The sequence below is a fragment of the Micromys minutus genome (genome assembly GCF_963924665.1).
Source record: "Micromys minutus genome assembly, chromosome: 28".
NCBI classification, from domain to species: domain Eukaryota; kingdom Metazoa; phylum Chordata; class Mammalia; order Rodentia; family Muridae; genus Micromys; species Micromys minutus.
This window is the reverse complement of record NC_137963.1, coordinates 16,855,445-16,869,703: the sequence shown is the minus strand read 5'-3', so window position 1 is coordinate 16,869,703 and position 14,259 is coordinate 16,855,445. Positions and strand designations below refer to the sequence as shown.

The 14,259-nt window shown below is 41.4% G+C and overlaps 1 protein-coding gene across 1 annotated transcript; it reads right to left on the bottom strand.

Moving 5' to 3' along the window:
* Positions 1 to 913: 913 nt before the first annotated feature.
* Positions 914 to 13,724, bottom strand: ZFP37 (ZFP37 zinc finger protein; the record flags this gene model as incomplete). Its single annotated transcript, XM_080940171.1, has 4 exons — positions 914 to 3,952; positions 9,655 to 9,786; positions 10,691 to 10,775; positions 13,599 to 13,724. The coding sequence occupies 4 exons, from the start codon at positions 13,722 to 13,724 to the stop codon at positions 2,424 to 2,426; spliced, it is 1,872 nt and encodes a 623-aa protein (XP_080796297.1). The 3' UTR covers positions 914 to 2,423.
* Positions 13,725 to 14,259: the final 535 nt, after the last annotated feature.

The following is a 14,259-nucleotide window of genomic DNA, read 5'->3' as shown; positions in this document are numbered from 1 at the left end:
AAGGGGGTGAGACAGGCTGCTTTTGTTTTGTGTTATTTGTTGTTTTGTTTCATTTTGTTTTAGTGGGAGAGACAGCTGTGGGTGCTGGGAGATGAATGCTTATATTATTGGTTGTAAGATTAGCATTTAATGACTAAGCCATATCTCCAGCCCAAGAGCCTATATTTTTTTTAAACTTGCCTCAAAGTCATGGTCATGATTCAGCCTCCAAAGTACCAGGATTATGAGTGTTTCTCGATTGAGAAAATGCTCCCGCTAGAAGGACCTGTGGGAAGCCCGTGGTGTAGTTTCTTGTTTGATGGTTGATTTGAGAGGGTTGCCTCACCTTTGGAGATGCCACCTGGGCTGATAGTCCTAATACACAATAAATCAGATTGAGCATGTTATGAGATGCAAGCCAGTAAGCAATACTCCTCTATGGCCTCTTACCTCAAGATTCCTGCCTTCAGTTCCTACCCTGCCTTTCCCAGATGATGAACTCTAAGCTACAAGGTGAAATAAGCTATTTTCTCCCCATGTTGCTTTTAGTCATGTTGTCTTAGCAATAGAACCTAACTAATGCAGTTTGCAATGGCAGACAGGTCTCTTGAAAAAAATCAAACTGATGGACAGTACCTTCTGGAATGCTTCCCGACAAGCATTCTAAAGCAGACTTTGTGAGAAGCCAGTGAGTGACCCAGCAACAATATCTGTTACTGGGCAAGAACAGGATGTGGAGGCATTTGTGGAGATACAGCCAAAATCCTTGACTAAGACATTTGTGAATTAGCATTCTGAATATGAAATAAAATACCACTGTTACTCGTCTGCAATCAGAATTCAACCTTAGTTTTTAATAGCAAACAAGAGAAATAAAGTAGTTACAGTTATGAGTCATGTTAACAAGATCTGTGATCTATTGGAAACTCTTTGTGAATTCATTATCAAGGTTTAATGCCATATACTTCAAATATATTGTTCAAAAATGAGTATAGAAATCTTATGTTACTTTGTCAAACAACACTGGAATATACTCAGCTCTATTTTAAAACTGTTAATTTGTGCATATAAAAGTATTTTAATATAATATATATTTGAGTAAGACACACATACATGACAAAATAGTCAGACAATGCTTCACTCCTATAGTAGCCACTAGTGATTTTTTTCTAGGTTAAAAATAAACAAGACTATTAATATACAAATATATGGGTATAAATTCATATATATGTACACGGAGGCATAAAAAGACTGAAAACACGTACATACTCTGTCCACAATGAGAACATACTATATATACTATTCAACAATCTATTTTCTGTTCTTAACAATATTACAAGTACTATCAACACATGTTGAGCAGTTTTCACTTTTTAATTAACCTCTTATTAACAATATCTAGACAAAACCCCTTAAAGTCTTCTATTGAAGCCTCTAATTCTAGCTCTTGGGAGACAAAGGCAGGCAAATCTCTATGAGTTCAAGGCCAGCCTGGTCTACATAACAAGTTCTGGGCTAACTCAGACTACATGGTGAGATGTTGTCTCAAACAAAACAAAACAACAAACCAAACAAAATAAGTCCCCAAAGTTTTTTACTAATTCAGAAGCTAACAAAAACATTAACAAAGACAGCCAGAGTATACCAGAGTAGGCTCTCACCCTCACCTGTATTTTACACAAGGCAGTAAGTGTGCAGAAAGCATAAATGTAAATCGAATACTAAATGTGGTGCCTAAGCACACACCTAAAAAGTTCATGAATTGTCATACTTTACTGTTTGTTTCTCTAATTAGTTAGCATTTTCACAAATGTGTGTGTGCGTGAGTATATATACAGGCATATATCAACTGAGTACTGCTTCTTAGGAGCCCTGTACTCTGCTTTTAGAACAGGTATTTTCTTCCCCTTGTGACCTACAACTTGCAAATTAAACAAGTCTGGTTGGCTAGGTAGTTTCAGGGACTCTTCTGTCTCAACTTTCCCAATTATGAGATTGCTAAAACACACCACATCTAGATTTTACATAGATCCTAAAATGGAATTCAGATCTCCATACTCGCTTAAAAAGCATGTTACTGATTATGACATCTCCTCATTTCCTTATCCACAATTTCTTAAAATGGGATATTCTCTGTAGTTATATTTCAGATGTTATCCCCTTTTCTTAGTCACAATTTTTAAAGTTTAATATTTTAATCTAATATGGAGAGAATTTATAACAAGTATAACAATACAGTATTTTCTGTAAAGGTTTAGAATCAAGTTTAATTTTTTTACCATCTAATGCTCTTATGTAAAGATCCATATTCAAATTCTTTCATGTATCACACAAAATGATTTCTTTAAAAAGATTTCCTATCATCAAATTGAGAACATCTTTAAGATTAAACAACACCAAACAAGTCAGTTGTCAGATTTCCTACATTAATATCCCTCCAGAGATTAATCTTCTGAGTGAATTTTCATGTGTTTGGTAAGAGAAGCATTTTGTTTGAAGGCTTTGCCACATTCAATACATTCATAGGGTTTCTCTCCAGTGTGTGATCGCTGATGAATAACAAGCTGTGATTTTGCACTGAAGGCTTTTCCACACTCATTACATTCGAAGGGTTTCTCTCCTGTATGAGTTCTCTGGTGTACAATGAGGTGTGCCTTCTGACTAAAGGCTTTCCCACATTCAACACACTCATAGGGTTTCTCTCCTGTATGAACTCTCTGGTGTTGGGTAAGGCCTTCAATCTGCTTAAAGGCCTTACCACACTGATTACATTCAAAGGGGCAATCACCTGTATGAGTTCTCATATGGTAGGTAAGAGATGAGCTATGTCCAAAAGCTTTTCCACACTCGTCACATTTATAAGGTTTCTCCTTTGTATGAGTCCTTTGATGTATAACTAGGTGTGACTTTTTGCTAAAAGTTTTCCCACATTCATTACATTCAAATGGTTTCTCCCCTGTATGAATTCGCATGTGTTTAGTCAGGGATGAGCCATACTTAAAAGCTTTGCCACATTCATTACATTCATATGGTATTTCACCCGTGTGTGTTCTCACATGTTCAGTAAGAGATGAATTATATCGAAAGGATTTGCCACATTCCTTACACTCATACGGCTTCTCACCGGTGTGAGATCTTACATGTTGCATAAGGTTTGAGCTGTGTCTAAAGGTTTTTCCACATTCATTACATTTGTAGGGCTTTTCTCCAGTATGGATTCTTAGATGGTCAGTGAGGGCATGTTTATGACCGTGTGCTTTGCCACACTGAACACACTCATATGGTTTTTCCCCAGTGTGAGTTCTCTGATGTACAACAAGGTGGGACTTTTGGCTGAAAGCTATGCCGCATTCATTACATTCATATGGTTTCTCCCCAGTATGAGTCCTTTGATGGTCAAGAAGTCCCTGTTTATGACTGAGGACCTTCCCACACTGATTACATTCATAAGGTTTCCCAGAGCCTGTGGCTTTGTCAGGTTTAGATGGACTGCGTCGGGGTGATTTCTGTTTCTCCCCGGTCTGAATTTTGCCTTCCTTGGCATGGGATGAACTATGAAGGCATACTTTCTCACATTTCTTGCCAGTTTGGTTTTTGTCACCTTTACCAGATAACCTATTGTTGGGTGACTTGTCACATTTCTTTCTAGTTGAAATTTCTTCTTTGTTAACATCTGATGAAGAACGGCTGAGTGATTTCCTGTATTCATTAGCTGATTCGGGTTTCTTTTTCATAGAGTTTTTAATCTGACTGGGTAAGTCAAAATTCTGATTCAGTTTCTTTCCATGTGAGTTGGACTTGAGAATTTTTTTTTCAGTAGGAGCATGTTTTGAATGAACATTCTTTTTCTTCAACAAATCACAGTCATTGCTTTTCTTACTGTTTGAACTTTTCTTCCTGAATGCTGACTCCTTAATGAGTTTGTTTTGGGATTTCTGCTTTCCCTCCATCTGCTCACCATCTTGCTGGACTTCTAAAATAGAAATAATGAGACCTTCTTGTGAGTTTCTGCAACCCCACTGAAGTTGTTTATAAGTGTCCAAAAGAGATACCCTCCTTGTTTGGGGTTGAATACTTACTCAAACCTAACATCCCAATGGAAAATAAGCATATCCTGAGTGAGATAACCCAGTCACAAAAGAACAGACATAATATGCAGTCACTGATAATTGGATACTAACCCCAGAAAGCTCTGAACACCCCAGAAACAACTCACAGACTGTGTGAAGTTCAAGAAAAAAAAAGAAAAAAAGAAAAGAAAAAAAAATTATGCTCAATCCTTACACACCAAAAAAACTTTGACTAATTACAGGTTACATCCTGTTTTACATGTACTTTATGTTCATTGTAACTAGTAAGCCCTTAATGCACACTATCAAACCTTTGGGGAAAAAAAAAAGCCAAGCACTGACAAAAATGTATTTGTATACTTTTATGCAAAAATGCTTAAAATTTGTACATTTATCTTTGTTTTTAAAAATAAAGTTGTTCAAAAAAAATGAACGTTCCTGTCCTCTTGGACCCAATAGGAAGGAATCTATAGTAAAACCAGGGGAAAACAACTGAAAGACTTGGCTGCTGAGAAATAGGATCTTGTAACCTTGGGAAAGAAGGTGAAATAGACACAGGAATGCTGAATGAGCAATGCAATAAGTTAAAAAAAACAACTTTGTGATTATGCCAGGTATGGTGGCACATACCTGTTGATGCCAGTACTCAGGAGGCTAAAACAAGATGATACTTTTTCATTAAGTTTGAGGTCAGCCAGGGCTACATAGCAAAGCACTACTTGTCTCCCCATTGTGATTAAATTTAAGTTGCCATGATGTAAGTACTGAAAAAGCCATAATTATCCCATGTGGTGAAAAGCTCTTCAATACAAAGAATAAATCATGCATGCACACACAGGAAGAAGCAGAAATATGGAACTATTTGTTCTTAAGAACATGGCATGCATAATTTCACTTTATGGTGACCTTTGAGTTTCCAGTTCTTGTTCCTGATAGAATTTTGCTAAAGTCTCTGCCCTTAGGTTATAAGAGGTGTACTCATGCCTCTTCAATAAATTTCTCTATTTTTACTAAGGCTAACTAAAAGAAACTAAAACAGAATATATCTGCCAAGGAGAACTGAGGAGCCAGCAGATGACTGCGTCACTAAGCAGAGAAGGCTGCTCCTCCCTTCACTTCCACGAGCAATGTAACGAGGACATTCTTGCTAAACAACCAATGACCCCATAATTCCTCTAAGTTCCCTGATGCTTTTACAAAGTCATGAAATTCCTAGCAGTTAGCTGGGAAATGCTTTACATCACTTGGGTTACAGTGAGCATCCACCTGTTTTATCAGTGAGCTGTGGAGTACACGCCTTTGATCCCGTCACCATTCCACTTGTTGATGGCCAATTTCACACTTTCTCATGACTCTAAGAACTTGCTTATGTTCTTTTTCCTAAATACTGCACAATTATACCTCTAGAAACATTTTTTAATATTTCTCTTTTTTTCTAAGAGTATCCCTACCTGCTCTCTGCATAGAAATAGAATGGGAAAATCTGAGGTAAGAACTTTAAACATTTAAAGAGAGAAACATATGTCAGAGTGAATAGCCACCTCAGTGATAAAATAATTTTATATGTAGAAAATAAGAACATCTGAATTGATGACTGGAATTCTCACTTTTATGGAGGGCATTTAAGATATTGTGGTTTGGGGTGGGCTATGGTGACACACAGCTTTAATCCCAGCACTCAGGAGGCAGGGTTCCAGACCAATCAGGGATATATAATAGAAATTAATGTTAAAAATAAGAGAGAGAGAGAGAGATGCAGAGATACAGAGACAGAAACACAGAAAGAATAGAAACTGGAGACACACAGAAAGGCAGAGGTGGGGGAGGGAGAGAGAGATGTTTGATGGAAAGTAGAATAGTAGGAGAAGGGAATTTCAGAAAAGCTGAACTCTTAGCTGCTCTTTCATCTGGGGACTCAAGAGTTTCAGCACCCTGGATAAAGAGATAAACAGGACTCTCCAGGTACTATGACAACACAAAGTCTTGTGATACCCAGTGATGATGGGAAGACAGTGACAAATTTCCTTCTTAAAAGAAAGTGATCAAGACTTCCACCTGTTATCTTGACATGTAACGTTAAAACATTCTTTGCTTGTGTGCATATGTGTTTGTTGTATATGTGTGCACATGTCCACACCCCATGCATGTGGACTCCAGTTTGACATCGAGCCATTCCTAGATTAGTTTCATTATCTTAGCTCTGCAACAAAGTTTCTCACCAAACACAGTTCCCAAGTTGTCTAGAAATGCTGACCAAGAAGCCTCAGCTTCAGTCTCCACCTCCTTGGTGCTCGAATACAAGTGGGTGCCCCAAGGCACAACGTTTTACATGGGGGCTGAAGAGCTAAACTCAGGTTTATGCTTTGCAAACTGAGCCATCTCCATGGCCCTATAACCACTTCTTACAGAGATGAATGGAGTTATCATGGCTGGTATCCAACCCGCCCCCTCCCCCACCAAAGACAGAAAGCATGAACACTTCACTATGAAGGGATTGTGAGTCACAGTCCCTGGAATGTAACGAGATCACAGCAGGGCAGAGCTGGGTGTGATAGAATAATAACTAATTAAGGCTAAAATTACTTTCTCTTCATTTCCTTTCTTGTTTCTCCTTCTTTGTTTTTTTAAGAACAGGGTTTTGTTGTGTAACCCTGGGTGTCCCGGAACTCACTCTGTAGACCAGGCTGGCCTCAAACTCACATAGATGTGTCTGCCTCTGCCTCCTGAGTGCTGAGGTGTATGTGGCCCCCTCCCCAGGAAAATAATTTTCTTAATTTGAGACAGCAACTGGACCTTGAATTTCAAGAGGACTCAAATGTAACTTCAGAAACTTAAGCATGGCCTCACTGGGCTCTGCAAGTATAGATAATACTTATCAGTAACATATAAGAAGAATTAGGGAAAAGAAAACTCATTAAATCCTCCTAAGAACTAGACTTCTAGATAAGATAAATATGATTCATGTAGTGTCAATGACAACTAAGGAAAACAAACAAATGGGACTCGACAAGAAGATATTGGAACACAGGACAAAAGCAGAGAGGATAAGAGGAGCCTCTGACTAATAAGTATGAGACTTTCCATAGCTGACTCTTAAAGACTTTTCTACAAGCAGTTCCCATAAAAGGTACAACAAAGACATTGGAGATGCCATCTAGAAGCTGCCAGTGTAGAAAACTTAGCTTGTATTTGTATGTGAGAAGTTTTTGAAAGACACACAATAGAACACAAGGACATATTAAGGGACCATCAGCAAAGAAAGGGGAGCTGGTGAGTAACTCACTCATTTAAAGACCCTGCAAGAACTTAAGGTTCATAGCTATTAATGTGGGCACTAGAGAGCAAGAAGGTTGACTAGATATTGTATTAGTTACTTCTCTATTTCTGTGATAAAACACCATGACCAAGTCAACAGGGAATGGATGGGAGGGGCCTTATCCTTTCAGAGAGATAGGTTTCTCTTTACAATCATGGCAGAGAGACAAGGCAGCAAGGGACCATCACAGAGCAGAAAGCTGAAAGCTCACATCTTGAACTCTAAGTAGGAAATAGGCCACACCTCTTAAACCTCCCCAAACAGCATCTTCAACTGGGTGATGTCTCAAATGCCTGAGACTACAGGGCTACATCTCATTCAAATCTTCCCAGGGATTAAGGATGGATGGACACAATGCTGGTCTACAGAACAAGAGTATGAGGAGTTTTGTAGTTAAAGGAAGGAAACAAAATCATTAGGAGTATCCATCATTACCAGAGATGCGGAAAAAAAGACTGATCTAAGAATGTCTGAATTCATTAATAGAAAATCTGACACATCACCTGGCATGCAGGTGAGGACAGAGTAAATTGAGGATTCTTTTTTTAATATGGTAAACAGGAACAAGATTGAAAGTTGAGAAGAGTCTTCTGAAAGCTCAGCAACAGGCAAACAGGTAAGAAAGGGGCTAGGAGATGGAAGCCGATCCCTTCATGCTGCTGAACCCTGAATTTCAGCTTTCCTCCACCACAGTCTGGATGGTGACTGACTGTACTCTTGCTCTTTATGGAAGATCTTGCCTCTCCGGTTCCCCAGTAGCATGGCATTTGGAATTGTAGCACCTCTCCTATAAAGAGATTGTGCATGCCTACCCCTCTGAGACAGGTGGCTTGCTCTGACCATTTGAAAGTGAGCTACAATGGATAGCTACCACATTCAAGCAGTGATTTAAACTATAATCCTGAGTGAGGTAACCCAATCACAAAAGAACATATATAACATACACTCGTTGATTAGAGGATACTAGCCCCCCAAAGCTCTGAATACCCAAGAAACAATTCACAGACCTTATGAAGCTCAAAAAGAAGGAAGGCCAGAATGTGGATGCCTCAGTCCTTCTTAGAAGGGAGAACAAAACACTCATGAGAGAAAATACAAGGTCAAACAAAGAAGCAGGGATTGAAGAAATGATCATTCAGAGGCTGCCTCACCTGGGGATTCACCACATATACAACCACCAAACTCAAGCACTATTGCTGTTGCTAAGAAGTGCTTACTGGCAAGAGCCAGATATGGATGCCTCATCAGAGGCTCTGACAGAGTCATACTGATACAGTTGAGGATGCTTGCAGCTAACCATCGGACTGAACACGAGGACTCCAGTGAAAGAGCTAGAGAAAGGGTTAAAGGAGCTGAAAGGGTTTGCAACCTCATGGGAAAAACACCATTATCAACCAACCAAACCCTCCACAACTCCCATGAACTAAAACACCAACCATTGAGCACACATGGAGAGACCCATGGCTCCAGTTGCTTATGCAGCAGGGGATAGCATTGTCTGGCATCAATGGGAGAAGAGGCCTTTGGTCCAGTGAAGGCTTGTTTTCCCAGTAGGGGAATACCAAGGCACTGAGGTGGGGAGGGTGATTGGGAAAGGGAGCACCTTCATGGAAGCAAGTGGAGAGGAAAGGGGACAGAAGCGCGGGGGGGGGGGGGACATTACATTTGAAATGTAAATACAGAGAATATCCTATAAAATCATATTAAAAAATTGAACCGAAATATCACTTGAGTGATGATGGAAAGACAGGTACTCCTTAAAGAGCTCAAAGATTTTACTGGGCAATTTAGCTCAGATACTAAGAACATCTAGTCATAAAAATTTTTGCTTTGGTGCCTCGTATAGATTTGTAGAAGACTAAAGTGATGAAGAAATTTTATATTAAATAAATATCTTTGTGTTTACACATTTTTTAAAAAGGGAGTAATTAAGTGGTTCCATTCGCCCATTTTCATTTTTTCTCCATAAATTAAGAGCTTGTCCCAAACCTCTCATGTAGACAGGTTTACACAAAAAGAATATTGAAAATCTCCAAGGTAAGAAAACACCTGTACTATGAATTCTTTTTATCCTGAGAGATTCTGGTATCTCTTTCTACTAGTTTCTGGTTAAAAGAAGAAAACCTGGGACTTTTAAGAAAAAACTTTTTTTTTTCCATATTGGGGATTAAATCTAGGTCCTTGTGAGAAACCACTCTCTTTTCTGAGCTGTGTCCCCAGCCCTAATAAAAGTTTACAAATTACCCTTTGAAGAACTCTAAACTTACCACCAAGAAACTAAAAACTTACTTGCACTGGCTCCTGTTTTCTTGGGCCTTGCTATTTTGTTCAGACTACTTGAGCTGTTTTTTTTCACCTTTCCCGATGATGGCTCTTCTCCTTCCAACTTAGAGACTATGTCTTGTTTGAGATCTTGATTTCCTACTTATAAGAAATGGTAGACAGTGAATGTTGAACCAACAATCTCAGAAATCAAGCCCCAATGATTGTCTTCAGGGACTTTCAAGGCTAATGAATATATATGGCTTCCAATGTTTCAGAACAGGGATGACCATGTACCTCAATTGAGTAAATCTTTCCTTTTGAAGCCAAAGGCACAAGCATCATTTATTCCTAGTACTAAAAAGAAATTAAAACTCTCTGACCAATCACCACCACCATCATCACCATCAACCCCACCAACAACCACCACCACCACAAACCACTACCACCATCATCACCACAACCACCACCAACCACCACCATCGCAAACCACAACAATCACTACCACCACCAAACACCACCACAAACCACCACCACCACCACCATCACCACCACCACCACAAACCACAACAATTACTACCACCACCAAATACCACCACCATCACCACCAACAACCACCAACAACCACCACCACAAACCACCACCATCACCACCACTACCACCACCACCATCACCACCACAATCACACCACCACCATCACCACTACCATACCCACCATCACCACCACTACCACCAAAATAACCCACAACAACAACCAACAACAACAACACCATAACTACCACCACCAACAACCACCATCACCACCACAACTACCACCAACAACAACCACCACCACAAACTATCACCACCACCATCACCACCATCACCATCACCACCACCACCATCACCACCACCAACAACAAAAACAACATCAGTATCACCAACAACAACAACAACAACAGCATCGTCACTATCACCACCACCACCACCAAAATAACAAAACAAGAAAACATCAAGGGAAGACATCAAGGACTTGAGGACGGGATTGCCATGCATGGTCTGGGTAGTAGGGAACTCTTCTTACCCGTTGAGGCTGGATTGCTGCAGTCCTCTAGCTTCTTATCCTTGGACAAGTTTCTCTGCACAGGTTCCAGCGGCTCCCATTCCTTCTGAGTAAAAGCCACAGATACATCTATGAATGTTACAGATTCCTATCATATTCCTCTTCAACCTCTGCATTCCCGAGTGATTTGAACAACAGAATTTGCTCTCGGCTATCTACTACTGCCCACAATAAACACTGAAACATGTAAAGGCAATCCCTTACCCTCACAGACCTGCAGTGTGTGACTTGGACCTGTACTAATCTCTACCTCACAGACCTCTAGTCTGATTCTTAGTAACACTGGCTGCCATGGCCCTTCCAATCACCAGGTCAGTACAATTCTCCTTAATCATGTGAGTAATTTTAACATCTCCAACACCAAACATCAGCAGAGCCTCCCAGGCACTTTGCCCACAGGTTCTTCAATCACAGAGCCCCACAAGACACACTGATCTTTAGCTCCCAGAATTCCCAAATCTCCAATCTGACTAATCCCCAATCCCTGACACCAACAGAAGTCTTCAACAGTGCCATTTCAGAAATCCTACTCTCTGTCAAACTCCAGCTCTCGCCTCTCCATTCGCTTTAAATGAAATCCACCCATCTCCCGGGGATCCTGCATCTTACAGTGATCTCAAGTAGAGGCTGTGTTTAATTTTTCTCCATGGCTTTTAGGTACCTTAGGATCTAATGGTGGACGGCAATGATTGCTTCCGCCATTTCTTAGCCACGCCCACTTCCTCAAGCCTGTTCAGACTCACCAGCTCCGAATACATTTGACTTCTATGGTTCAGCGATTCAATGGGAAGCGTGGCAGGGCGCCACACTGTAACTGTAATCACAGCCATGTTTTATTTCAGCTAACCAGGATGGGGTGGAGTCAGGGTGAAAGCAAACTCCGGCACCCGAGACTCCTTTCCCAGTGCAGTCACATAGAACACACTCATTCCTCCAGAAACAAGCTTTGGCAACATATGCAAAATGGGCTGGAGCGCCAGCAGAGGCTGAGAGAGGTTACTGGGGGCTGGATTATATTGGAACGTTTACATGCATATGCCTAGACTCCATTTCTTCAAGCCCAAAGTCTAATTCACCATGCTCACATCCAGATGCACTCTGGTAGTGATTTCGTTTTTTCCGGTATAACTCCAAATTGTCACCATAATCTCTTTCCTTTGACCATTGCACTAAACCTCTGACCTCTAGCACCTACTTCTGACCTGTGTAGTTCAGGTTCCAGAGTAGCCAACAATGGTCTTTTTGATGTATCAGTCTGATCAAATCACGTCCTTGCTTAAACCCGGTGGCTTCTCATTGAAATTAGAATTAAATCCACATCCAACATAGCCAACAGGATCTTACATGATCTAGAAGCTTCTAGCACTGATTTCCTATTTTTCAACTTTCCCTCTGTGTGTGATCCAGCCACGTTATTTTTTTCCTTTTACGATAACAAGAAGTTAATTTCTATCCTTGGTGTTCTTGTTTGAATACTTTTGGATCTCTGCATTAGGTTCAACTTAACTGCCATTTCTTTAAAGATGAACTCTTTAAAGAAACAAACATTTCCAATCTCTACTCTCTACCACATTATCCTTTCACTTACTTCATAGCAGTTACTTTTGCCTGGAATTATCTTATTTACACGTATATTTATATTTTTATTGTCTCTTTTCTGTTTCTCAAATTTAAAAGAATGGGGGGAGGTAGCAAGGGGTGTGAAAAAATGGCTCAGTTGTTAAGAGCACTGGCTGCTCTTCCAGAGGCTCAATTCCCAGCACCCACATGGCAGCTCACAACCTTCTGGAATCCCAGTTCCAGGGGGTCCAACACACTGGCACCAATGCATATTCAGTAAAATTAAATTATTTTAAAAAGGAGACTGGCCCTTTGTGTTGCTACTTAAAACATTCTCTGGCATAAAAATAAGTGTTCATTTTATACTCTGTCCTACAGTTTTCCAAACAATGACACCGAAATATCCCTCAATCACTAGCCTCCCTAAACCTCCTCTACATGGAAGTTCCTAATTACCATTCGTTACAGAACAGTCAGTAACCTCCGCTGAACCCCAGCGACCTTACAGAACCTTCTTGCAAGCTCACAAGCTCTTGGCCTCAGAACCCTAGTCACAGAATCATGAAGGACCTTTAATAATTATTACTAATTCTTACCAAGCACCCCATCACTAATAGGACTTTAGATACCTTCTCTTCCTAGATGACAATCTGCTTTCCCAATAGGCACTTCGATATAGATCCATCGTATTCCTCATTAGCCGCCAGGCCCCCCACTCACTGCTAGCTATGGCATATAAAACACGGACTCTTACAGACCCTGCTTATTAGACCTCAGAAATACCACGACCACTGACCCCAAGGCCTCAACTTCCGATCCTCACATCTTCCGAATGAGCCAGTTCTCCAAATCTCAACACTACCCCTCTTAACAGTGCAGCCTGTAATCCCCAGTTACCTAAAAAAAAAAAAAAAACGCCAGCTCCCACACAGTTCAAATGCTAATCCTTGTAGGGCTTCCCGCCTGTAATACATCACAAAGCCCTCATTTCTGATCTTGCTAGCTTTCCAGACCCCAGACTCAGTCACTGCGACTGTAACGGGCGCCTCCCCCCTCCCCCCTCCCAAGTATCACTTATTTAGGCAAATCCGTCAAAACACTGATTTCCTAAAATTGCAGCAATCCCCAACTCCATATGCCCCCAATACGACGGGCGTTTAATACTCCATATGCCCATGATGTCCTCATACCTTGGTCCCTTAGAACACTGGCCTTCCGAAAAGACTATTCAGTACGGACGCCACAGATTCTCAAATCTTGTCCACTCTGACTCCAAGCACCCAAAGCCAAGCCACCCTCAAACCCTTACCGCCCTCACCGCATCGCTGTCCGCAGACTCGGGTGTAGCCATCTTCGGACGCCTGGCTTTGTCCGCACTCCTCCGGCCCGCCGGCTCTGGCTTTGTCAGGTCCTTGTTGGAGTCAGAGGCCGACATGGCGGCCACCCCGGGCACCGCTTCAGAGGGTCCCGGGGCTTCGATGGCGGAGCCCTGCGGAGGTGGCTTGTGGACGCGGCCATCTTGGCATGGACCCCGCCGTACAGCGGAGGCGCGGGCGCCTCTGGGATCTCTGTGCTGGCAGGGCTGTCGAGTGGTTAGTCCTCGCCCCTGGAGCTGGGATGTGTCCCAGGGAGGAAGTGCTGAGGGGAGCTGCTGCGCGGGACACGCACCTCAGAATCGAAATCGCAGGGAGGCCTCGCCTCCGGGGTTCTGCTACAGAACTTGGAATTGCTTTTCCAAAGGCAGTTGCCAGGGAAACCCGGGAGGCAGAATAAGGAATCCCACAGTGAAAAAGAAACAAGAAAAACCGGTCTAGACTAGTACCGTTGATTTACAGAGAGAAGACATTTATCAGGACACATAGGATAAATTCTTCGAATTACTGCCATAATGGGGGGAAGGGGCAGACGAGGAACAAACACCAACACTCACGGTGAGAGCCTGGCCCTGGTGAAGACATTTCCTCAGAATT